General features: G+C 47.7%; 1 protein-coding gene across 5 annotated transcripts in view; it reads left to right on the top strand.

Moving 5' to 3' along the window:
• PCNT (pericentrin) overlaps positions 1-25,506 on the top strand; it is a 90,733-nt gene that overhangs the window by 25,906 nt on the left and 39,321 nt on the right. For 2 of the 5 annotated variants that reach the window (XM_070407024.1, XM_070407023.1), the window contains exons 15-25: positions 887-1,451; positions 2,191-2,391; positions 6,756-6,902; positions 10,056-10,207; positions 12,812-12,972; positions 13,188-13,426; positions 16,098-16,260; positions 16,896-17,108; positions 22,516-22,548; positions 24,555-24,784; positions 25,360-25,476. In XM_070407024.1, coding sequence (XP_070263125.1) covers positions 887-1,451; positions 2,191-2,391; positions 6,756-6,902; positions 10,056-10,207; positions 12,812-12,972; positions 13,188-13,426; positions 16,098-16,260; positions 16,896-17,108; positions 22,516-22,548; positions 24,555-24,784; positions 25,360-25,476 — 2,221 coding nt within the window. The remainder of the gene's footprint in view (positions 1-886; positions 1,452-2,190; positions 2,392-6,755; positions 6,903-10,055; positions 10,208-12,811; positions 12,973-13,187; positions 13,427-16,097; positions 16,261-16,895; positions 17,109-22,515; positions 22,549-24,554; positions 24,785-25,359; positions 25,477-25,506) is intronic. The other 3 variants (XM_070407027.1, XM_070407026.1, XM_070407025.1) reach the window with 2 other exon arrangements.

Genomic DNA, 25,506 nt, shown 5'->3' with positions numbered 1-25,506 from the left:
ATCATGTCAGGGTTTTCGTGAGTTTTGGGGTCAGTGGACATGCTGTTGGTTCTGCTGCTTCTCGTGTGTCAGTTGCTCCCCAGCATCATGAGGGAGGTGCGAGAGCTTCTGCTCTGGGGTTTGAGAACTTGAGTTCAATCCTGATGCATCATGTGGGCACGAAACCTGAGTGCTCTCAGGTAAAGGTTAAGTGGGGTAATCCATGGAAACGCCTTTTTCGAATTTGGTAGACACCAGCATGTAAAACTAGTCACAGCTTTTGTTTTTGTGAACTCACCAAGCCGTGCCACTAACATAAGGTGGACCAGTAGAAGGTCCAGGCTCCTCCCTGTTCCTGGTGGGATTCTGGGTGCTTTAATGAGAAGGCATCTTCCTGCCTCTGCTTTGCCAGCCAGTGCCTCCTGCGGCTCTTTTAATTCACGTCTGTTAATTCACAACTGAAGAGTGTTTCTGAGGTCTTTTGAATGCTTTTTGTGGGCATGTTGGCTCCTGTGAGTGGTCGTGCTGCCTCTTTCCTGTCGAGATCCTTCTCTTGTAACAGTCATGCCTGCTTTTCCGTGGTATCTGTTGGGAGCGTACATGTGGCTTCTTGCTGTGGGTCCTGTGTCCTCCACTTCAGGCTGTGCTTTGCTGGGGACGAGTCTCTGCAGAGCGGCCAGGAGCCTGGGCTCTGGCCTCTGAGTCCTCCGGCTTCAAATGGCCCCTTTACTCCACTTACTGCTGGTGGTGTGCTCTCAGGCCATTTGTGGCAGAGGGAGGAGTAAGGACAGTTAGACCCATGAATGATGACCTTGTCAATAGAGGTATTTCCTGCGGGAAATGTGAAGAGGTTGCTGCTTTTATGACTACGTGTTTTGCTGTCTGTTCACTTTGCATGTCATCTCAGGTTTTTAGAACAACGTAAAGAAATCACAGAGAAATTCACTGCAGAACAAGATGCCCTCCTACGGGAGGCCCAGGAGAAGCACGCCAGTGAGCTCCAGCTCCTGCAGGAGAAACACCAGCAGCACGTTCTGTCCCTGACAGCAGAACTTGAGGCCAAGCACCAGGCCAGTGTTGAGGAGCTAAAGGCTATGTTCCAGAGAGAACAGTGGGCTCTTTCAGAAGCTCGTGTGGCAGAACTGCAGACAAAGCATGCTGCTGAAATCCATGCTCTGGAGACGAGACATTTGTCACAGCTGGATTCTGTGGAGTCCTGTTACCTGTCTGAAATTCAGGCCCTCCGGGATGAGCATGGGCGGGCCCTAGAGCTGTTGCGAGGGGATCTTGAGGAACAACTGCAGAAAAAGGACTCTTCTCACCAAATGATTTTGACTCAGGAGTTAGAGAAACTTCAGCGGAAACATGATGAAGAGCTTGAGTCTGCAAAGGGCAGCTGGAAAGCTGAATTGAGCACTGAACACACTGGGAGTTTGAGGGCCCTGGCTGCAGAGCTTCGGGGGGCTCACCAGGTGAGGACTGGGCCCTTTCCCTGTCTCAGGACAGGTGTCTTCCAGTGGCCTGTGTGATTCACTGCACCCTTGTGTGTCCATGAGTGTGCACCTACACGAGTGTGTCAGTGTCTGTGCAAGCCCGTGTCTGCGTGTCTCTCTGTTCCTTTCAGCGGTGACTTTGGTTTCCTCATGAGGTAGGGCTAGAACAGTGAGTTTTAAGGGTTTCTTTGATCACATGATCACAGACTTTTGGGGAAGACTTAGGCTCACCAACCCTAGGGAAGTGTGCATATGATCTCACTGGCTCAGAGTGCTCCTCGTGTCTGTGCTGGCCCTCTCTGTGAGCCTGGCATTCCAGGGCCTCAGCTTTGTTTTGCTGTTGTGCATATGTACCCTTGGCTTTCCTTTGTGGTGCTCCATAAAATTAACCCTCTGTCTTGTGTCAAGAGCAGTGACTTGAAGTTTGGTATGAAAGGGAATTTCTGGAGAAAGCCCAGGTGCCCTGGGCTGGCACCCATCTTTGTAACCTGTATCTGTGTGTCTTGAATAGGATATGTGTATTTGGCCTAAAACTATAGAGTCACAGTAGATGGGGCTGCACTGCCCAGTTTGTGGGCCAGCTGGGCATGTCAGGCCTCCAGGGGCAGACTGTGTCAGGTACTGCCCCATGCAGGGTGGGACGTGTGCCTTCAGTTCTACAGTGTGGGTACTGAGATAGGGTGGGTGGGGTGCAGTGTCCTGTGGACTCTCTTGGCAGGAGGAGTTGGCTGGAGCCCTGCTGAATCAGAGGCGCTTGCTGGAGGAGGAAAAGAGTGTGGCCCTGGACCGGGTGCATGCTGAGGTCCTCCTCCTGGAGCAGCAGCACCAGGCTGCCCTGCAGGAGCTTGGTGACTTGCACGCGGCTGAGATGCAGAGGCAGCGGGCAGAGCAGCAGGCATTGCAGGAGAGGGCTATGCAGGTGAGCTGCTCCGAGTGTGCACTGCGGCCCCTTCTTGGGTAGAAGAGGAATCTGGGATCGCCAGGGGGTGGACCCTGGCACCACAGGGTGCCAGGCCTCCTGGGGCTTCTCATTGGAATGCACACTGCTTGTAGATGGTACAGGGCATTGGTGAAGCCTGTGGGGCTGCTTGCTGGGTGGGCCTTGGACATGCGAAGAGGATCCAGGATCTATTAGGAGCCTGGCTACCAGTCTCTTCTCTGCAGAGTGGTTCCTGCCTTGTGTACCTCATAGCATACCTTAAGACTCCAGGGCCTGTGGCTGGATCAGGGGCATGGCTCCCCACAAACTCCGACCACATGTGCCCTCTGCTCCTGTCTCCTGTGCTTCTGCTTATTCTCATGGCCACGTGCTACCTTGCTTTTCCTATGACATACCAGTGGTACTCTTCTCTGAGCGTGTCCTTGTCCCTTGCATGGAAACTCCTACTCTCTCTTTTCATCAAATCACCTTCTAAATGAGCCTTTCCCTGACTGATTAATTTGTCTCCCACCTCCTCCCCTCTGGCCCCACAGCACTGTCTCCCAGCAGAGTATGTGGCAGGTTGTGCTTGTCCTGTCTGTCCTCTGCTCTGTTTGTTGTTGCATCTCTGGGCCCAGAGCAACATCCAGACCGAGGCCTCCCCAGGAGCGGGAGCTCGTCAAGAGGGGCTTTGATGCAGGGGCCAGCCCTTGCTCTTCCGGCAACGCGCCCCCCCCGCCCCCCCAGCCCTTGTCCCCTTAGCGTCTCCTCAGCCCCTTCATTGTTCCTTTAGGTTCCCCTCGGCTTCTTCATTGCCCCTTCAGCTCTCTCAGTGTCCCCAAGCCCCTTGAGTTGCTGTCCTGAGGGGCCATTACATAGGGTTACACGGCCTCCGGGAAGCTGCTTCACTACAGCGAGGAAGAGTGAAAGTTGTAAGGTGGACAAGCCATCCACCTCTCATTACCTTTATTGTTCAGTTGCTCTGGTAAGAGGCATGTGACAGTGGGGTGCTGACGGGTTCTGTGAGTTCCTGTGTGAGGGGGACACTCTTCCCCATGTGTCCAAGGGGCTGGAACCCACCTGGGTGGCAGGCCCTGCAACCTCACTGCACAACTATGGTTTGCAGTTCAGGATCCAGGGACAGCGTGTCTGGGTGGGTTAGTACCCCAAGTGTGGACAGCTGTCCCCCTCTCCTGAGGTGCTGCCCTGAGACCTACAGACACGCTGAGGGTGTCTCAGACTCTGACTTACCATCCTCCCGCTGAAGAGTCCCATCTCTGACACATTGTTGCCCATTTTATCTGTTGGCAACATGAAGAGCCATACACACTTTGAGACTGCTTGTCATTTATGTTTTTTTTTTAAACTCGTGTTGACTATTGTCTGCTCCTAGGGCATTTGGGGAGTATTTTTCCAGTTGTGGTACCAGTTCAAGAATGTTATCCCTTTACTCTGCTAGTAAGGACGTGAGTGTTAGGTACTCTTGAAGTGACCTTTTGTCTAGCTTATTTTTTATTTCTAGGAAGAAAATAATGGGACATGCTGTTTCTGCTCCTATTTTAATGTTTTATTGGAGGAAATTTTAACATACACAGGAATAGAACAGTTCAGTAAAACTTCGTATCTGGCTACCCGGTGGAATAGGTGGCAATCATAGTGCATCAGTACTCCCAACCCCCAATTATTTGAAGCAAATTCCAGATGTCATGTGTTTTCAGTATCTCTCTACCAAGTAAGGTCTTTTTCTCTCCAATGTAACATAATCATAATCCATTCTAACCTAAAAAATCAAGTTATTTTTTTATTTCATTCCATATCCAGCCCAAGTTGCGGTCTCTTCCTCTGGTTTTCATGTCAGGATGCACACACGGTCCCATTTGCACTAGGTCTGTTTTTATTGCTTCCTGGGATGTCGGCTAACATTTCCCCCTATTCCCTGTAAACATGCCTGCAGACCCTTACATATGATTGGAGTCAGGTCCATGACTTGATGCGAACTCCTGTAGGTATTGGCATGTTCCTCCTGCGGTCTTCCCTCAGGCTTTACTGCAAACAGATATTACATAAAGCCTTGCTGGGCATTTCTTGGGATGCCAGGATCATCATCCCCAAAATAGCTGGGACACACTGTTCTTCCTCTTCGAATAGGTTTTATCTGGGCTACAAATATCTTGCACCTGTTGAAAAGCTGTGTCACTTATCAGAAGACTGACTTATGTGTGAGGTGATTGGATCACTTTCCAGGTTCCCTCCCTTTGGGGTGTGGCTGTAAGAAAAGTGCTCTGAACATAAGCTTGGTTTCCTTTTCTTGGAGATGTGCCTCCATGAAGGACCCTTCCTCAGGTGGTAACACCAAGCAGGGTCTGGAAAGAGAAGTAAACCATAGTGTGACCAGTACTGTTTGCTCAAGGCAATTTCATCTTTTCTTGGTTAAAAAAAAATCTATTTATATGATAATTTTTGAAAATATTAAGAGAACCTGTGGTCAGTTTAGATATAGTTTGAATGTCTTTATTACTATGTTGATGTTCTTTGTGCAGTACTATTTACTTTTTATCTTCTCCAGGCATATCTATTGTTTAAAATATTTTTTTTAATCCTCACCCGAGGATTTTTATTTATTATTGATTTTAGAGAGAGAGGAAGGAAGAAGGAGAGAGAGAAACGTTGTTCGGTTGCCTCCCATATGTTCCCCAACCAGCGATCAAACCCATGACCCTTCAGTGTTCAGCACAGCAATCTGGCCAAGGCTCTATTGTGTTTTCCTAATGATTTATATATATGACATTTTCCCTATAATTCTGTGGATTTTTAGAAAAACTCAAGAACATGTTTTTCTTATATTGGCCTTAACATTAAAACATGGCAAATTAAACAGAATTTTACCCAAGTCTGGAACTAGAAGTGATTGTCTGTAAGGGATCTGATGAGTGGATAGTCTCGTGAGTCGAACCTTCTGATTCTGTTCATTCATGCCAGGGGTGGCCTAAAGATGTGCACTCCTGCCCAATATCCAAAGCCCCGGTACTGGGCCTTTGAGGTTGCACATCGAGTGCTCTCTGCACCCTTTCCTGAGTGTGCCTTGGCTCCCTCCTGCACGGGTTGGAAGGGCCCCCTCTTCCCCACCCTCAGTACGGCCTCTCCTGGCTCCTACATGACTCTGGATGTTCTCCAGAATGCTGCCACATCTGATCTTGGCCTCCTTCATGGTGCACTTCCGCAAGGTCCTGTGCCAGGCTTGGGGGCACACTAGGCGGGACAGGCACACTGCTCATAAGTGGATAGTTGGCATGGGGCTTTGAGTTTGCTGCTCTTCTGCCTAGTTTGTGTGTCTTGTTAGACTTTGTGTATGTCTGTCAACTGCCTTAAAACCCTTCCTGAAACAAAGTGAAGGTTAAAAAATAAGTGATATGCTTAGCTTTCAACTGCTTTTAGGAATTGCAGTTCTGTGTCGCGGGTGAGACGAGGAAGGGGCTTGACATCATTGGGGGCTGGTTCTTTGTTTTTTTGCCAACTTAATGTTAATAGTTTAAAAAATTATTCTACATGTATAACTTCATTCCCTCCTCCATTGTGCTAATGTTGTTGTGCAAAGTACATATGTATACATTTTATACTCATTGCTCTATGCAGGTGTATTTAAAATCAGATAGGAGAGCCCTGGCCAGTGTGCTCTGTGGCTAGAGCATTGGTCCATGCACTGAAGGGCCACAGGTTCAATCCTGGAGGGCACATACTTGGGTTACAGGTTCCATCTCCAGTCCCACTTGGAGTGCATGTGGGTGGCAACCAATGTGTCTTACATCAATGTTTCTATCCCCCCTCTCTTCCTCCCCTTCACTCTCTCTAAAAGTCAGTGGGAAAAATATCCTTTGGTTAAGATGAACAAAAATAAAGAAATAAATCAGATAGGAGTAAAAAGAGTTACCAACAAAAACTACATTTGTTTTGTCTTTTATATTTATCTGAATAGTTAACTATACCAGTGTTCTTTATTTCTTCACGTGGATTCAAGTTGCTGTCCAATGTCCTTTCACTTTAGCCTGAAGAACTCCCGTTAGTATTTCTTCAGAGCAAGCTCATTTGTGATGAATTCCCTTAGTTCTTATTTATCTGGGAATATCTTAATTTCTCATTCATTTTGGAAAGAGAGTTTCCTGGATTAGAATTCTTGGTTGACAGTCTTACTCTTTCAGCTCTTTGAATGTGTCATCTCACTGCCTCTTGACCTCTGCTTTATGATGAGAATTTAGCTGGGTATTCATCTGCTGAGGGTCCCTTGTGTTGCATTGCTTCACATTCATTGGTTGATTCTGGTATGTGCCCTGACAGCATTTTTTGTTTTTAATCATATCTTTGTACAGGGTGAATTTGAACGTGGAAAGGAGGCTGCTTTGCATGAGAAAGAGGAGATGCACAGATTGGAGTGGGAGCGGGCGCAGTCTCTTCACCAGAAAGAGAAGGAGTCTCTGTCCCTGCAGCTTCAGGAGAAAAGCAACCAAGTTCTGCAGGTGTGTGGATAGTCTTTGCTGCTTAGTACTTGTCTGTGTGGTAAAAGATGCATAACATGAAATTTCCCACTTTAACCATTTTTAAGTCATCACATTCACACTGTTGTGCAACCATCACCAACATCCATCTCCAAAACTTTTCCATCTTCCCAAAGTGAAACTCTGTCCCCATTAAACTCTAATTCCCCACCTTCTCCCCCAGCCCCTGCCACTTACCATCTACTTTTTGTCTCTGATCTGACTATGTGAAATCATGCAGTATTTGTCCTTTTGTGACTGGCTCATTTCACTGAGGATAATGTCCTCAGGGCCCATCCATGTTGTAGCAGGTGTCAGAATGTTCTTCCTTTTTAAAAAAAAATATGTTTTTATTGATTTCAGAGAGGAAGGGAGAGGGAGAGAAAGATAGAAACATCAATGATGAGAGAGAATCATTGATTGGCTGCCTCCTGCACACTCACTACTGGGGATTGAGCCCATGACCCAGGCATGTGCCCTTGACCGGAATCAAACCTAGAACCCTTCAGTCCCCAGGCCAACACTCTACCCACTGAGCCAAATCAGTTAGGGCAGAATGTTCTTTCTTTTTAAGGCTGAATATTCCTTTGTATGCATGTTGATATAAGAACTTATATCAAACCTGTAGAGAATTTTCATAAAGAGTTTATTTGAGCCAAACTGACTACATGCCAGAAGCAAGATCTCAAATCCTCCAGAGAATCAACAGTTTGCAGTTCCTTTTATGCATTTGGAATTAAGGAGGGAATGTGAGGAAGATTACATGAAGGTGGGAAAAGACAAGGTGGGGATTAGATTATGGGATAGTTAACAAGATCATGTCTCCCTGGAGGGTGGGGGGGCGGGATGTTAAAATAACAATTTAAATTTTAAAATTGAATAGAACTATTTTCTCTAGTCAGTTTTGTTAAGATGCTCATTTTTCTCTCTTCCTCTTGATCACATATTAGGACTTCCTCCCACTTTTGGCAGGGGGAGGGAGCAGGACAGGCTGAGCTGAGTCTGCTGTCCCACAGGCTCTCTGAGCAGAACCGGCCATCCTGATGGCCTGTGTGCCCTGGCCACCAGTCATGGATGTGGCTAACCTGAAAGTCATGGCTATGGGGTTCACTGCAGTGAGGCCCTAGGTGTCCACCATCCACTGACTGCCATCCACTATCCATACTCTAGCAGCCGGGGCCACAGTCTGGCCTTGAGTGGTCTGGACATGCAGGTCCATGTGCTGGCAGCGTTTGGTGTACATGGTTCATCTTCTGAATCTTTGTTCGTTTTGAGTCATTTTTTGCCATCTTGAAACTTAAAATTCTGTTTCATTTTCTTTAATTTTTCCAGCTACTAGGTGACAGTCTGATGTAACCAGTGGTTTATGGAATCCCTGTTCCTTTCTAATTTCCCTCCAAGCACAACATTGAAACTGTGTTTAGTTTGCTGGTTTTCCCTGTAGTAAATTGGTTTCAAAATCACACTCTTCTTTTTCCTGTGGCTTGTGCTTTATTTTTGTATTTTCTAACATTACTTTATGGGTCCCATGCTTGTGTTCCCTTGTTCATTTTTTTCACTCTACAAACCTGCTCTTGGATGAAGGGACATCCATGGCAGTGTGGCGCTGTTCCTGCACTGCTTCTCCGTCTGCTGGTGGCTCCTCCCGGCTCCTCCTGGTTGAGGCCCTGGGCACGTCAGACTGTTGGTCCCTTGCAGCCATGGGTTGTCCAGTTGTCTTCCAAGGAGGTGGGACTGGGGTGCTGGTGGCCCCACTGGGCACATGTGTGGTCTGTTGTGTCCTCTGTTCTTGCATCCTCTGGGACAGTGGTTCTCAACCTTGGCTGCACATTAGAATCACCTGGGAATCTTTTTAAAATCCTGATTTCTGGGCCTCATTCAGGATTTTAAAAAGATTCCCAGGTGATTCTAATGTGCAGCCAAGGTTGAGAACCACTGCTCTGGGAGGACACCCATGTTCTCATTGGTAAACTGGACCAAAACTGAGAAGTCACCACTGTTGGCGATGAGCTCAGGGGAGAGGGCTCAGGTGCTTAGGTTGCTCTGTTGCTGGAATACACTAGTCCAGTGATGGCGAACCTATGACACGTGTCACCTCTGACACGCGAACTCATTTTTTTGGTTGATTTTTCTTTGTTAAATGGCATTTAAATATATAAAATAAATATCAAAAGATCTTTGTTTTACAATGGTTGCAAATATAAAAAAATTTCTATATGTGACACGGCACCAGAGTTAAGTTAGGGTTTTTCAAAATGCTGACATGCCAAGCTCAAAAGCTTCGCCATCACTGCACTAGTCCCTTCTCTAAGCTGCTCAGATGGCTCAGGAGCTCATGGTAGCTGATGCAGCCCACCCACCCAGCCCATTGAGACTCTGCGATCGACTTTTGTTTTTAGAGAGAATTTTGTAAGAGGGATGTTCACTTGCCTGGCAACTGATTTTTATTCTGAATTGGTCCCTCCCTCCCTCTCTGGACTGACAGGCCGGGAGGGTTATATGTTTCATTTTTGTAGGCAGAGAGTAATGGAGCAAAGACCTTATTAATAATCTGCCCTGACCAGTTTGGCTCAGTGGATAGAGCGTCGGCCTGCGGACTGAAGGGTCCCGGGTTCGATTACGGTCAAGGGCATGTACCTTGGTTGTGGGCACATCCCCAGTGGGAGGTGTGCAGGAGGCAGCTGATCGATGTTTCTCTCTCATCGATGTTTCTAACTCTCTATCCCTCTCCCTTCCTCTCGGTAAAAATTCAATAAAATATATATTAAAAAAATAATTTTCATCTTTTGCCATATTAAGTGGGATGATGAAAGTTTTGGTGAAAGTACCTTACAGAACTTTATTTTATTTATTTGTTTTTTAAATAGGTTTTTATTAATTTCAGAGAGAGGAAGGGAGAGGGAGAAAGGGATAGAAACATCAGTGATAAGAGAGAATAATCATTGATCGGCTGCCTTCTGCACACCGCTCACTGGGGATTGAACCCACAACACAGGGATTGCCCTGACCGGGAATCGAACCGTGACCTCCTGGTTCATAGGTCGATGCTCAACCACTGAGCCACTCCATCCAGGCTAGAAGTTTATTTTTAACCAAATTGTTTTAACTAAAGCTTTAACAATTTTTTCTCAACAGCTAAAAGACCAAATTTTATCCTTAAGTCATGAGATAGAAGAGCACCGTTCAGAACTGGAGACACTACAGCGAAGGCGGGACAGGGAGAACCAGGAAGGCACGAACCTCATTTCGATGCTCAAGTCTGATGTGGACCTTTCTCACAGTGAAAGGTCAGCTCCCTCCTCTGTCACTGCTGCCTGAGCACGATGATGGGGAAAAGGGGCCCTTGTGCTGCATGATTCTTATCATTTAAAACTATTTTAAACATTGAGAAAAGTACTGAGTAATGTCCAGACACCTGCATATCCACCATTTCGCTTTGCCAAAAGCCTCACATTTGCCAAATTACAGAATTTGATGTTGTAATGCAGGCACCATTAGTAATCTGTCCCTTTGTCCTATTTGCTTGGGGATTTCATTTGGGAAATAGGTTTTCACTCTGACGCCACACAGATCCCCCCCGCCTCCCCCATATTCTCGGTTTTAGTTTTTCTTTTCCTGTATATAGGTCTGGAGCGCGTCTTGAACTGTTCAATTCTTTATTTGCATCTGATGTCAGGAAGTTCATTTTTGTCTGTCTGATTAGTTCCTCAGCATCCCTGTGAGCAGGCCTTTCTCTGGGCCCCTCCATTTGTGCTGTGCCCACCAGCTTGTCTCTGCCCAGGGTCCTGTGCTGACCTCAAGGATCAGGAGAGACCAGTGAGGGTGGGCGGTTGGGGAGGGAGCGGAGAGCAGGCTTATGATTTACAAATAATGAACTCTGATTGGGCAACAACTTGTTTTGAGTTCCTTCTGTTCGACCTAACTTACCTGGTGAAATTTGTGTTCATGAGCTCATCTGCAAAACTTTAAAAAAGATTTTCAGCTGTTTCAAAATGGGACTTAGGAGTATGTGTATAAAAAGATCACATCAGGCCCTAGCCGGCTTGTCTCAGTGGATAGAGCGTCAGCCTGCGGACTGAAGGGTCCCAGGTTCGATTCCAGCCAAGGGCACATGCTTGGGTTGCGGGCTTGATCCCCAGTAGGGGGTGTCCAGGAGGCAGCCAATCAATGATTCTCTCTTATCATTGATGTTTCTATCTCTCTCTCCTTCTCCCTTCCTCTCTGAAATCAATAAAGAAATATATAATAAAAAAAAAGATCACTTCAGGTGGATGAGAGACGATTGATCCCTTGTTTGCTTAATAAGTTGTAAAATGAAGGCTTTGAAAAGCAGGCTATAGTCTAACCATGGTGCTATTTTAGGCTGGCTTGTTAAACACAGGTCTAAGCCTGGTATATCAATAAAGCAAATACTTAATTGTTTCATTTCTTTAAAAAAAAATTAGTGCCGAAACCGGTTTGGCTCAGTGGATAGAGCGTCGGCCTGCGGACTGAAGGGTCCCAGGTTCGATTCCGGTCAAGGGCATGTACCTTGGTTGCAGGCACATCCCCAGTAGGGGGTGTGCAGGAGGCAGCTGATCGATGTTTCTCTCTCATCGATGTTTCTAACTCTCTATCTCTCTCCCTTCCTCTCTGTAAAAAATCAATAAAATCTATTTAAAAAAAAAAAAATTATAACACTGTGATAAGCTTGCACCTTTACCAGAGCATTTTAAGCTATGTAAATGTGGAATCCTGATAATAAAATACAATTGTATGCGGCCTGTACATTGAATGAATGAATATAAATGAATGAATGAATGAATGAGAGACCAGGTGGGGTAGACAGGCCTGGCTTATTCCTGAGCTCTATGTGCGGGATCCATGACTTTCTTACTGCACAGTGTCCTGAGCCAGGTCTCCTTTCATTCTTTTGAAAACTTTGTAATTCTTTGTGAAGACGTGCATGCTTTTCTGGCACTCGTTTGTAGCTGCGGTTGTGGTTTGATTTGGATTCCTCAGTTGCCCTCCCTGACCCACCATCTCTGTGATCATCCTCTCTCCTCCTGTACACTAAACCCAAGGCTTTTGCATATGCTGTGCTCATTCTCCCTGTGTCCTTGGTAGCCACCTGCAGGGGCCTGGGCAGCAGCCAGGGAGCTGTCAGGCCCCCCTTCCCCTCCAGGTTTTTGTGCTTCATGCAGTCTGCCCACTGTCTCCCCTTCTCTCCTTGCACTTCCTGCTTGTGTCCCTCATTGGGAATGTTAGCTCTGCAAGGTGTGGCTGTTTGTCTGTTTCGCTCAGTGGTGTCTCTCTCCCTGTGCTGGAAGCAGCGCCTGTGTGGGCCCATTGATAGGGAGTGCGCCCGTGAACAGGTTGGGGTGGGCAAGCCCGTGTCCTGGCCACTTTGGCTCCATGTGGCTTGTCTGGCTTGCATACAAGCTGTATCAGTTTGCCCGTAGCTACGTCCTAGGCAGGGTCATGTGATAGAGGATCCCCTATTGGAAGGGTATAGCTTGGAGACGGCAGCTGAGTCCTGGTCCTGTGAAGAACAAACCACACTAACCTCCATAGTCTGTGCAGCCCCAGGGAGAGGCACGGGAGAACCTCCGTGCCCTTGGCCTGTGGGTCAGGTGTGATCACCTGTCTCAAGAAGGGCAGGGCCCTGAGGGTCAGAGAGGCTTGTGCATTCCTATCTGAGGGGAGAGCAGTTGTGGGGATGGTTCTACGTGAAGCCCTTGCCCTTTGCTGGTTGGCTGGAGGCTGATTCCAGAGAAACATGCTTGAATAAACAATAATGGCATCTTTTAAAAATGAAGAGCAACAGCGACAAGGTCTGCTCTACTCCTGTCGCAGAGCCACCCTGCTGGGGTCCAGGCTGAAGGCCGCGCCCGCTGTGCTTCCCTTCCCAGGATCGCTCTCCAGGATGCCCTTCGGAGGCTGCTGGGCCTATTTGGAGAGACAGTGAAGGCTGCCGTCTCCCTGAAGAGCCGGATCAGTGAGCGCGTGGGGCTATGCCTGGAGGACGAGAGTCCACCCGACGCGAGGCTGGAGGGCCAGGTCCCGTCTATAGGTGAGCACTGGATGGGCCATGTACAGCCCTCAGGCCCAGGGCGCCAAGTGCCCCCTGGGCTGCATCCCTTCTCCCGCTAGCGCTGGCGAGCCCACTCCTTATTGAGATGGGGTGCTGTCCATAGTGCTGTGGGCATGCTTGTCCCTGATGCCTAGGTGTCAGGGTCAGTGTGTGTGTCTCCATGGTGCAGGCTTTTGTGTTTTCTCACTTTGTAGTGCCAGCACTGGATGAGACGTGGCCTGGGCTTGATGTGGCCCCGCCGGAGCTGGATAGAACTTTGACTGAATGCACTGAGGTGTCTTCCATGGCTGAGATCAGCAGCCACATCTGTGAAAGCTTTTTCATGAGCCCGGAAAGTACATTGGAGTGTGAGCAGCCTGTCAGGAGCATCTACCGGAGCCTTGGCCTGGCGGTGGATGGCCTCCTGGAGATGGTTCTGGACTCCTCTAGGCAGGTGAGCTGTGGCCCACTCAGCACCAGACTCGCTACCCATTCTTTGCTCTGTGGCTCCATTCTGGCCTATGTGCTGACGCTCTGCCTCAGAGAAGGGCTGTGGGTGAATGAGTAAGTAGGTTAGGTAGATTGGCAGACCTTCACTGGGCATTTCTGATTCTCACCAGCCCTGCAGGGTGGGGATGGACGCTTTGATTCTCCAGGTGAACCCGGTCTCTGTCTTCTCCAGCACCTGACGTTTGGGGACTGAAACTGTTGATTCTGGTGCTCACACCCCCTGCCTCCTCCCAGGTCACTACCAGCGATGTCTTCCTCCCAGGGTCCGCTTGAGGAGTCTTTTCTGAACCAAAATTCTTGAGATAGTGGACTTGCTGTGAAAGAAAACTAAAACCTCAGCATCCTTAGATGACGTGTAATTTAGCTCACTTCTACTTTTCTTTACGTACTCCCCTTCAGCCGCTGCCCTGCCCACCTCCCACAGGAACTTTAATTTCACATTCATTATTTATATTCAAAGATTATCACTGAAAAAGGGTATTATTTTTGTTAACCTTTTAGAACATTTTAGACAATTAGGAAAGACATTACATAGGAATAATTGAAAGTAGTAAAGAGATTCTTTTTTCCAAAGTTTGCCCAGTTAAAAAATAAGCGCTCTAGCCCTGGTCGGAATGGCTCAGTTGGTTGGGCGTCATTCCGTGCACCAAAAAAGTTGCCAGTTTGATTCTTGGTGAGGGCACATGCCCAGGTTGTGGTCTTGATCCCCAGTAGGCGGGTATGCAGGAGGCAGCCGATAGATATCTTGCTCTCACATTAATGTTTCTCTCTCCCTCTCCCTTCCTTCTCTAAAATATAATAAGCACTCTTTTTTTTATTATTAATTTCTTTCTTTATTGTTTAAAGTATTACATTTGTCTCCTTTTTCCCCCATCGACCTCTCCCCGGCCACTCCCAACCCCCAGGACAAGTCCCTACCGCCCCAGTGTCTGTGTCTATTGGTTATGCTAATATGCATGCATACAAATCCTTTGGTTGATCTTTTACATTCCCCCCACCCCTCATAAGCACTCTTATGTGGAACTCTACTGTTCACATTGCAGAAATACTTGAGTAATTTTCCCTCCTCAGGGCAGGTGGGCAGAGCAACAGTGTCGAGACCTTGCGGTGTCTCTTTCTCATCCTCCTTCCTTCCCCCCCTCACCTCTAGTCTTCTCTCAAAACCTGGATAGGTTTGGGCAGCAGCAAACAAGTCATCAGGTGCTTTTGATTGTGCCCCCGCCCTCCCCAATGTCATTCCACAGAAACAGATGCCATCCTGTGAGCATCTGGCATCTGCAGGTATCACCCAGCTGTGGCCCCAGCCTGGTGTCCAACTAGGTGCTCTTGTCTGATGTGGACCCACACTTGCTTTTCCTGTGTTCTGCTCCCTAGAAATTTACCCCATTGAGTGTGTTCCACAGGGAGTTCGGCTATCCCCACAGCAGGGAGAAGGTGGGTTGTGTGGGAGAGAAAACAGGGCAGGTTTTGGGGAAGGGGTTGATGGAGTAGAGCCTTGTGGGAGGTGAGGAGGGCAGTGGCTGAAGGGGAGTGAGGGCCCCCTGTTTGGGCCAGGGTCAGTGGTGGGGCTGCCCAAGGGCTGATTGGCTTGGGCAAGTGTTTTGAGAGGACAGAAACTGTGGGAAGTGGCCCATGGCAGGGCATGAAAAGAGGTGGCCTTGGGGGCTGTTTTCAAGATAAAACCAGTAGATTTACTTAGCAGCTGAGTTGCATCAAGTACATGGGAGGCCCAGGCTAGGTGCTGAGGAATCAATCAGTCAGGACAGCTGGGAGTAGTTGTTCTGAATTCAGAGATTAATCAGGGCCACTCAGCCTGTAGATGGCCTGGGAGCCTCAGAATTGACATGCTGCCAGGGAAGCAGGGGAGGCAAGGAAGACTGGGGTCCAGGGCTGAGCCAGGAAGTGGGGGCATCCAAGGAAGCCAGGGAGGGGCCTTGTGGTGACTAGTCAGGGAGGTAGAGACTATCAGGCTTCCTGCCCAGTGTGGTGACTGGCCCCATAAGCCTGCCTTTCCCACACCTGTGACCTTTCCCATCTCCTTTTCCAACTATGGAGCTGGTGGCTCATTCCTTCTCAGGTGCCAGGTTCTTGGTAGTCACCTTCCTGTCACGTGTCCTTAACAGTGTTGCCTTGCATGTATTCATGGTTCTTTTTTTTTTTTAATGTATTTTTACTGATTTCAGAGAGGAAGCGAGAGGGAAAGAGAGATTGAAACATCAGTGATGAGAGAGAATCATTGATTGGCTGCCTCCTGCACACCCCCTACTGGAGATTGAGCCCGAAACCTGGGCATATGTGCCTTTGACTGGAATTGAACCTTGGGACCCTTTGGTCCACAGGTTGATGCTCTATCCACTGAACCAAACTGGCTACTACTCCATGGTCCTTAAGTGCATGTTTGTGTGGTGCTGTGTGTGCAGAACTGTTCATTGTTGAAAATTGTTTAATGAGCAACTTTATTTAGTAATTAATTAATCATAACAGCAAGGATGGAAACTTGTTTCTTATGGAATATTGATGATTTCACCAGAATTCTAAGCAAGTAGAATTGTAATTGGGATTAATGTAAGCTTCTATTGTTTTTGATATGTAGTTCCAATTTTTCAAATTTTCAGCTGGAGGAAGCACGTCAAATTCATGCTCGTTTTGAAAAAGAATTTAGCAGTAAAAATGAGGAGACAGCCCAGGTTGTTAGAAAACACCAAGAGTTACTGGAACGCCTGGAGGAAGAGAACTCAGCCAAGACTCGGCTGACACTGGAGCTGCACAAGGCAGAAGGTGAGAAGCCAGTGGGCTGGCAAGGATGGGCTGGAACCTAGGCATCGAGTTGCTAAGGGCAAGTATTAGCACAGAATATTTTAAAGCAAATGTAAAAGTAAAATAAAGCAGTCAGTTTTGAGATATTACTGACTTTTCTCAGTGGAATTAATCGTCTTTGAAGAACTACATGCAGTAGCTTTGGGGATCACGGTTGCAACAGACAGGCTCATGGGGTGATCCTGTTCCTTGGCACTTACCTCCTGTTGATCTTTAGGGTGACACCATCAGAGTGTGTGGCGGGATGGAAACTTTCGTCTTCCCATCACAGGCTGTGGGCAGTGAGTGCCCCAAGAAGTCACCCCCGTGACTGCTTCCAACCCGAGACCCTGGTGTCTGGTGCTCACAGTGGCCATGTGTTCTGGGTAGTTGGCACCAGGGTGTGCGTGTGTGTAGGTGGGTGCTCACAGGTGTGTTGCCTTGTCTGGCAGTTCCCACCCTGCCTGGGGCTGGGGTCAGCCCTGTGCCATCCATCTAAGACCTGGACACAGTTGTGACCACATAGCTCATGCTGGTGCGTGGCAGCCCTTATCTTCGTGGCTGCTCTATTTGCTGCTCCAGGGGCCTCAGCAGCCGTGTCTCTCCTGTCTCCCCAGGCATCATTGAGGGATTCAAAGTGGAGAAAGCCAACTTGCAGGAGGCACTAGTCCAGAAGGAGACGTCTGAGCAGGGCCTCGTGGCTGAGCTGGAGAGCCTGAATCAGCAGCTTCAGCGGGTGACTCGGCAGCAGGCAGAGCTGAAGGAGGAGAACGCTGTCCTGTGTTACCAAAAGGAGGTGGCGGCCACAGAAGCAGAAGAGAGAGAGGCTGGTAAGGAAGGCTGTCTCCAGGGCTGGAGGGCAGAGCACGGGCAGCAGCATAGCTGGCTTTTCTAGAAGCGAAGTTTGCCATTTCTAGAGGGTGGAGAGGAAAGATGGCAGCACTTTTCAGAGGGAACCTTGGAGTGTGTGGCTTTGAGAGGTGTGAGGGTAGATTAGTGTCCACCTATCATCCTGGTTCTCATGTCTCCGTGAGGTCAGAGTAAGCTCTGGAAGTTAGGTCACAGAAAATGTTGCCAGCTTGTTTGAGATTAACAGCCAAGACCATGAAAAAATGAAGGTGATGTAAAAATTGTATTTAAAATAAAAAAGTTCCTAATGTTAACCTTAACTATGAGAACAACTTTAATGAAAGGTATTTCAGACTTTAAAATATTTAAAAACAGTTAAAACGTAAAAAGCGTAAACTGTGGAGTTTGCAGGTATCCATGTCCTCAGTAGCAGATTTGTAACAATCCTGTGTGAGTTCAGCTTTCCCAGAGCTGTTCCCCGTGCTGACTTCAGGACCTGTCTGTCCCTGTGCCTGCTGCTCCCCAATGAGGTTGTGTGGCTGCTGGCCGAGTCAGGGTGGGCGGGGCTCCCTGCCTCCCGGTGTCCACAAGGTCTCTACCTTCACCTGGTTGCAGCTTCATGCCTGTGCTCTGAGCCTCGGTCATGTGTAGGCCACTGTCACCTGTACAGAAACTTTTCTTCCCCCAAATTGTTTTTTTTTTAAACTTTTCTCAATAAATAACCAGCTTTTGGTTTTGCTCACCATTTCCATTTTCCTTGTCTTCTCTGTAACTGATTGTGTCCTCATCTCTGCTGTTTGTTGCCTTCTTAGTTCTGGGAGCCCTGTGGATGGGTACTCAGTTCAGGCTGACCTGTGGCTCTAGGGCAGGGGTGTGGAATGTCCCACCTGTGGGCCATATAAGACCCAAGAATTCATTTGGTCTGGCCCTGCCAAGGCATTAGGGGTGAGTTAATTAAGTTTTTGACCAAATATAGCAGGCTAATTTTTAAGTTAATTTTGTATGGCCCTTGAGTGATGTTATAAATATCCAAATAGTCCTCAGCAGAAAAAAGGTTCCCCTCCCCTGCTCTAGGGAGGCATTCAGGTCCCACAGACCTGCCATTTCTTTAAGCAAATAGTGATTTTTAGGCTGTTCTTAGTTCCCATTAGTGAGCAAAACTTTAAACTGTATTTGTAACCATTTCCAGACCTCATCTTCTTGCTCAGCTTTCTTTTGTGTGTGCGTGCGTGCTTTTTGTCCCTTTTTCATTTTTAGATGAAAGTTTTGGTATTAAATAATTAGTCTAGCTTTCTCTTTTTCCCCCTTGTATGTCAGTTTTTACTCCTTTATATTCACTTTTTTCTTTTTTTTTTTTTTTTTTTTTTTAAATTAAATCTTTATTGTTCAGATTATTACATTTGTTCCTCTTTTTTCCCCCCATAACTCCCCTCCTTCCAGCTCCCACCCCACCCTCCACCCTCACTCCCCACCCACTGTGTTCATCCATAGGTGCATGATTTTTGTCCAGTCACTTCCCGCATCTCCCACACCCCTTTTTCCCCCAAGAATAGTCAGTCTATTCCCTTTCTATGTCCCTGATTCTATTATAATCACCAGTTCATTCTGTACATCAGGTTATTTATTCACTTGATTCTTAGATTCATTTGTTGATAGATGCATGTTTGTTGTTCCTAATTTGTATCTTTACCTTTTTCTTCTTCTTCCTCTTCTTAAAGGATACCTTTCAGCATTTCATATAATACTGGTTTGGCGGTGATGAACTCCTTTAGCTTTTCCTTATCTGTGAAGCTCTTTATCTGACCTTCAATTCTGAATGATAGCTTTGCTGGATAAAGTAATCTTGGTTGTAGGTTCTTGGTATTCAGCACTTTGAATATTTCTTGCCATTCCCTTCTGGCCTGCAAAGTTTCTGTTGAGAAATCAGCTGACAGTCGTATGGGTATTCCCTTGTAGGTAATTGAGCCTCTTTCTCTTGCTGCTTTTAAGATTTTCTCTTTGTCTTTTGCTCTTGGCATTTTAATGATGATGTGTCTTGGTGTGGTCCTCTTTGGATTCCTTTTGTTTGGGGTTCTCTGCGCTTCTTGGACCTGTAAGTCCATTTCTTTCACCAGGTGGGGGAAGTTTTCTGCCATTATTTCTTGAAATAGGTTTTCAATATCTTGCTGTCTCTCATCTTCTGGCACTCCAATGACTCTGATATTAGACCGCTTAAAGCTGTCCCAGAGGCTCCTTACACTATCTTCACACTTTCGGATTCTTTTTTCATTTTGCTTTTCCAATTGGGTGTTTTTTGTCGAATCTTTGGTTTGATTATTGTACTCCTCTGGTCTGCTATTGGGTATAATATTCTTTATTTCAGTCCGTGTATGCTTACTTTCTAATTTCTTTATCGTAGCATCGAGGGTCTCATTAGTTTTCGTGAGGTTCTGCACAAATTTATGGCAAGCCCTCAAAATTGCGATTCTTAGCTCCATATCCTCCATTTCTGTCATGTTTTTTTGTCTCCGCATCTTTTATGCTTTCTTGGTGCACCCCCTTGTGGTCTCTGTGCGCAGTCTTGTTCTAGCCAAGCCTTAATTGTTGTAGTTAACACTAGAGGGATTTGACCCTCAGGCCGACTGGCTATAGGAATCAGCTGTGCGGAAAACGTCTGTCTTCTGGGGAGGCGCTAATCCAGCCTTTGCCTGAGGCGATCGGCAAATGGCTGTGCGCAGGCTTTGGGCGGGGCGGGATCAACAGGGCGGGCGGAGGGAGGAGTTATGGCCACGCTCAGTCCCGTTCCCAGAGGCTCTGCTTCTCAGAACCCCGGCAGCCGCTGCAAACCTCGGAGAGAAAGCTGCCCTCAGGTTCCAACTGATGCCGGGTAATCCCGCTTCTCCCGTTTGAGTCTGGGTCCCTAGAGACTCGCCCGGATCTGGAGCCCAGAGTCTGAGACTCACTCCCGACAGAAAACGACAACCGCGCCCTCAGCCACCAGCCCGCTTTCGCGCGCACCTCGGTACCTTTGTATTTTCCACACTGCGCCGCCTCTGAGCCTCGATTTGCTGTTCTCTTTCCTTCTAGTTGTAGAGTCTCTCTTCAGCCAGCCTTCCTGTGGTTCTGGGTGATGTCCGTTCAGTCTTTTAGTTGTATTTTTGAAATGGTTGTTTGCGGCAGCGGTCTCCGGTGTTTACCTACGCCGCCATCTTGGTCGACTCCTTCACTTTTTTCTTATACTTGTCTCATATTAATGACTTTTTAAAAAGTTCAGCTGTGGGCATCTCTTTTACTCTGTTTAGCCAGGTTTTATTCCTGTGCCCATGCTGTTTGGGTCTGTTGCCTTCTTTTCTGTTTTCCACACTTCCTTTGGGTGCTGTCACCACTCTCACTCCCTCCTACCTCCCACCCCCACCCCATACACACACAGACAGACCTTCCTTCTACTGACTAATGCTATGTGTCCAGGGTTCCTTCTGCCTCAGGTTCCCTCGTTCCCCAACATTGAAACCTGTCTTGTCTCAACTGTTTCCGCTCTGGCCCCAGCCATGCCGCGCCACTGTCAGGCAAGGCTTTTGCCCACATTTGTGTGTATGTTTGTGCACACGTGTGCACATGAGAGCACACGAGCGCTCTGTATTCTGTGTCTTGTGCAAATTGCCATCTAACAGCAGTAAGTTGTGGGTTATTTTCTACTCAACTCAGTGGTTTCAAAGAAGGAAAACTCTAAGATCTTGAGTATCTGAGTTTTACCTTATTTTATTGTCATCCTTAAATGAAGATGTAGCTGGAAAGATATAATTCTAGATTTGATTTATTTTCATTTAAAATGTGAGGCTATAACCCAATCTTTCTTTACATCTAGTATTTTTGCTGAGATGTTTTTATCTTGTTTATTTGCAGGTGGTCTTTAGAAATACCTTTTTGCATTGATGTTCTTACATGTCGCTAGGGTGGGTTTTTCACATCTTTCCTGTTCTGTCTCACATTTTTTCTTAAATCTGGGGATTTGTCACTCATTGTTTCTTCAGACTTTTTTTCTTCTGTTCTCATTCTCTTCGGTCCCTCTGGAGCTCCTCATAGGCCATACTTCGCAGTGGGACAAACCTTCCTTGTGCAGGGACCCATTATGTCTTAGCCTACAAGTCCGTGTGATGGCCCATCCTCCTCCCAGGGGTGACTGGCCCTACACCCTGTCCATCCAGACTCATGGTTACCCCGTGAGCACTGGTACTTCTAGCCCGTTCTCCTCCTCCTGCAGGTTCAGACCTAAGAGTTAGGACCTTGTGGGATACACGGATGCGGGACCATCTCAGGGGCCACACAGCCCTAGACCGTGGGACAGCCTCGTCTTGGCTGGCCAAACCCAAGTGGCTCTGGCTCAGCTGGGCCTGGACCCGGCTGCCCGTGGTTCAGCTCTTCTGTGGCATCATCTCTGCCCACACCTGGCTTGGCTCCTCCCTGGCTCTTCCCAAGGCTGTGCCCCATCTTGCAGAGAGGCCTGTCCCACCTGTGTGCCCTCAGTGCCTTCACAGAAGAGGGAGCTGGGCCAGGGAGGGAAAGATCATGGAACTCTCTCCTGGGTCCAGACCAGTCTCTCTTTTGCTTTGTTTTGTCACCAGGAAATTCTTATACTTTATTTGGGACCGTCTGGGTTTGCTTTCATTTTCACATTGTTAATCCTGCCTTAATTTCTCACTTGATCTCTGTCCCTTTCCCTCACCCTGCCACATAGTTGTGCGATCCCAGCTAGGGACTTGGCATGTCAAACCGAAAGTGCTGGCCATCCTGTGTGAGCTGTTCGACTTGCTTGTCAGCTGTTCAAGAATTTTGGGAGGTCCCGGCATCTCATGGGGAAATTCAGCTCTATCTCTTCTGTTTGTCTCCTTTAAAAGCCTTTGGGCGCCAGAACAGAACCTGCTCTGACACCTGGGCAAACAGTCCTGTCTCAGTCCATTCAGCTGCTGTGACAAAACAGAGATGGGTTGCTCATAAACAACAGATATTTATTGTCATGGTCCTGGAGGCTAGAATTCCACGGTCAGGGTATTGGCACGATTGCCTTCTGGTAAGGGGCCTTATGGTCACAGGCAGTGTCTTCCCACTGTGTCCTCACATGCCAAAGGTTCAGGGCGCTTTCAGGGTCTCGTTTAGAAAGGCTCTACCTCCCAAGGGCCCTGCCTCCTGATGCCGTCACATTGGGGGTTAGTGTTCAACATATGGTTTTTGGAGACAGACATTTAGGCCCCTAAGCAGTGGTGGCTTGAAAGTGCACGAGGTTTAGAGGTTGTCCAGGGCCGAAGACATTTCTTGCTGTTGTCACTGTCCTCTTTCTTGTTTCTAATGGTCACATTCTAGGTCGCACATTCTCCTGTTTCATCTCTGAAAGTGCTATGTGTTCATTTGTAGGCGTTCCTGTTACTGTAGCGCACAAGGACTCAGGTTTGTGAAAACAAACAAGTGATTTATGTGCCATATGCTGTGTTTGCACCAGACTTTGCAAATATTTTACTGAAGAGCAAAAAATATTCCAGAGCTTTTGTGGCAAATTATTAAATAAAATAACTTTCGCCTTCAATATCATATGTATAAATGGCATGCCTTCCTCCAGTGATGCCTACGGCAGTAACTGAGCTACAGTGTGTGCTGTCGTGCAGGGCTAGGGGCCATGGGGTCCTAGGTTGGGGGAGGGGTGGGCCTGGTGGAGCTCCTTTGCTCTCTGCCTTGGCAGCCACGCAGATGCCTTCCCCTCGGTCCTGCTTGCATGTAGGCCATGTGTGCTGGCAGCCAGTGTCTCTTCTGCAGCACAGAGCCCTGAAGGTGGTGGTGTCTGGATGGATGGTCAGGCACCACTGACTGTCACAGCAGTGACATGTGAGCTTCGTTTTGTGTCTCTAAGGGCTGTGAATGACATTGACCTAACTGCATGTTTAAGGCTAATTTACTGTAATTGCAAACTTTCTAGCATGAAAATTTACTTAAGAACGTTAGTGGTGATGGTAGTTTGTCATAGATAATCGACAGATTTTTATAAACCAGAATAATTAGACTTTGAAAGCTGGTGAAATGTAAATACTTAATATTTCAGTTTTGGGGTAGTCTAAACACTCAGGGTTCCACAGAGGCAAGCCTCCTTTTAGATGCTGCTTGATTTATAGCTTCCACTTGAATTGCAGCCTTAGCTGTCGCACCCATAATTTATTTATTTTATTTTTATTCTTTTTTAATCCTCACCCGAGGATATTTTTTCCATTGTTTGTTTGTTTAAGAGAGAGTGAAAGGGATGGAGAGGGAAAGAGAGAGAAACATCGACATGAGAGAGACACATCAATTGGGTGCCTCCTGCTTACACCCTGACTGGGGTCAGGGACCAAACCTGCAACCAAGGTATGTGCCCTTGGCTGCGAATTGAACCCATGACCCTTTGGTCCATAGGCTGACCACTAAACCAAACCACCCAGGGCCGCACCCAGAATTTAATTCGGCTTTTGATTCACTGAGGACGTCACCCTTTTCCTTCAAGATCCTACCCCGGCCCCGGGCACATAGTGAATGTTTTACTGCTAGTGGCTTATCAGGGCTTGTGTCCCCTCAGACAGAACTTTTTTTTTTAAGCATTGGGTTTAAAAAAGAGAAAAGATAAAAGCATTGGATTTTTTTTGTTTAAATATATTTAAAAGAGAGGGAGGGGTATGGAGAGAGAGATAGAAATATCAATGATGAGAGAGAATCATTGATTGGCTGCCTCCTGCATGTCTCCTACTGGGGATCGAGCCCACAACCCAGGCATGTTTCCTGACCAGGAATTGAACTATGACCACCTGATTCATAGGTCGACACTCAATCACTGAGCACACTGGCCAGGCCTCAGACAGGACTTCTAAGTTACATTTTATTTTTCCCTATTTGGGGATTATATGTGAAGGTGTAATTCCTAGAAAGTTACCTGATACTGTCATTTGGGAACACCAAGATGGATTCTTCTCAGGCTTTCTTGAAAATTTTTTACTTTAGGCAATATTCATGTAAAGGTTGCAATATTAAAATTTTATTTATTTATTTTTGCAAATGTGCTTGAGTTTATTTTCAGTGGGTATTTGGCTACATTGCAGCTATGTTAGGACATGAGCTCGGTGTCTGACAGAACACAGGCCCATGTTGGTTTGCGGGATATACGTTCCCTCATCTTGAGGTGGCTGTGCGGCAGGAGGAGAGGGAACGAAGGTTAGATCCGTGCCGTATCTGTGGGGAGTCTGGAAGCCTTGGAGACCTTGTGCTCCAGTCCCTGGCTAGGACTGGGTCTCGAGCTGCCAGGGAGGCTGGCCATGGTGTCATGTGGGGCTTGTGCTGTGCAGCGTCACTGTGAGTAAGCACATGTTGGTGTTTCTGGTGCAGCACAGAGCCATGCCCCGTGCTGTAGGCTCCCCTTCTGTTCTCTGCCACTGTAGCTCTTCGGAAGGAAGTGGAAGCTGCCACCACAGAGCGGTTGGAGACCAGGCAGCAATGTGAGAAAGACCGGGCGACTCTGCTTGCCCAGGTGAAGCTCCTGGAGGCCGAGCTGGAAGAGCAGCTCTCACGCCATCAAGCATGCGCCTCACAGGCCGAGGAGCTCAGCGCCCTGCGGCAGCAGATGGTGTCCCTGGACAAGCACTTGCGCAGCCAGCGGCAGTTCATGGATGTAAGAGCTCTGTAAATTCAGTTTTCTTCCCTGAAAGTCATCTTTCCAGCCTGGGCCCTTCCCAGGTCATTAAGCTTCTATGGCCCGATGAGAAGATTAATGTATAGTAGACCTTCACATGTCCTTGTCTCTTGGTAGGTAGTTCAGATGTTGTCAACATTTGTGATATGGGATTCTGAGGGAACACCCCCTGGTCTTGTGGCCACACTCCTTTCAGTGGCTTGGGCAGGAGTCTCCTGCAGTGAGTTACAGGTCCTGTGTGCCTGGCACCAGTTTGGACCTGCGCTATTTGCCCTTTCTGACTTTTCTTCCTTTCAATATTTCAGAAGCCTTCCCCTCATCCCCTGGAAAGGCCCTCCTCCTCATTTAGCTCTCCTTCCCACAATGTCCATTCGAGGGGCCTATTGTACTGGGCAGTGGCCATGTGTATGAAATGGAAGCTCAGGCTGTAGCATCAGACCTGGAGCCTTCTCTGTCCATCTCGTACCTTTCAGTGGTTCCCTTCAGAGGGAAGTGGGTGCAATTGGGAAGTGACATCACCGTAAGCAACCCCCACAATCTGCCTCTCATGACAGGAGCAGGCCGTGGAGAGGGAGCATGAGCGGGAGGAGTTCCAGCAGGAGATCCAGCGGCTGGAGGAGCAGCTTCACCGGGCAGCCCAGCCGCAGGCCCGGGGGCCCCGCGACAGGGATGTAAGTCAGCCTGCCATGGGTTACAGGCGT

The sequence above is a fragment of the Myotis yumanensis genome, unplaced genomic scaffold (assembly GCF_028538775.1).
Source record: "Myotis yumanensis isolate MYYU_CA2020_CCGP unplaced genomic scaffold, mMyoYum1.0.hap1 SCAF_2, whole genome shotgun sequence".
Taxonomy (NCBI): Eukaryota; Metazoa; Chordata; class Mammalia; order Chiroptera; family Vespertilionidae; genus Myotis; species Myotis yumanensis.
The sequence above is the reverse complement of the archived record's forward strand: the minus strand, read 5'-3'. Positions and strand labels throughout refer to the sequence as shown.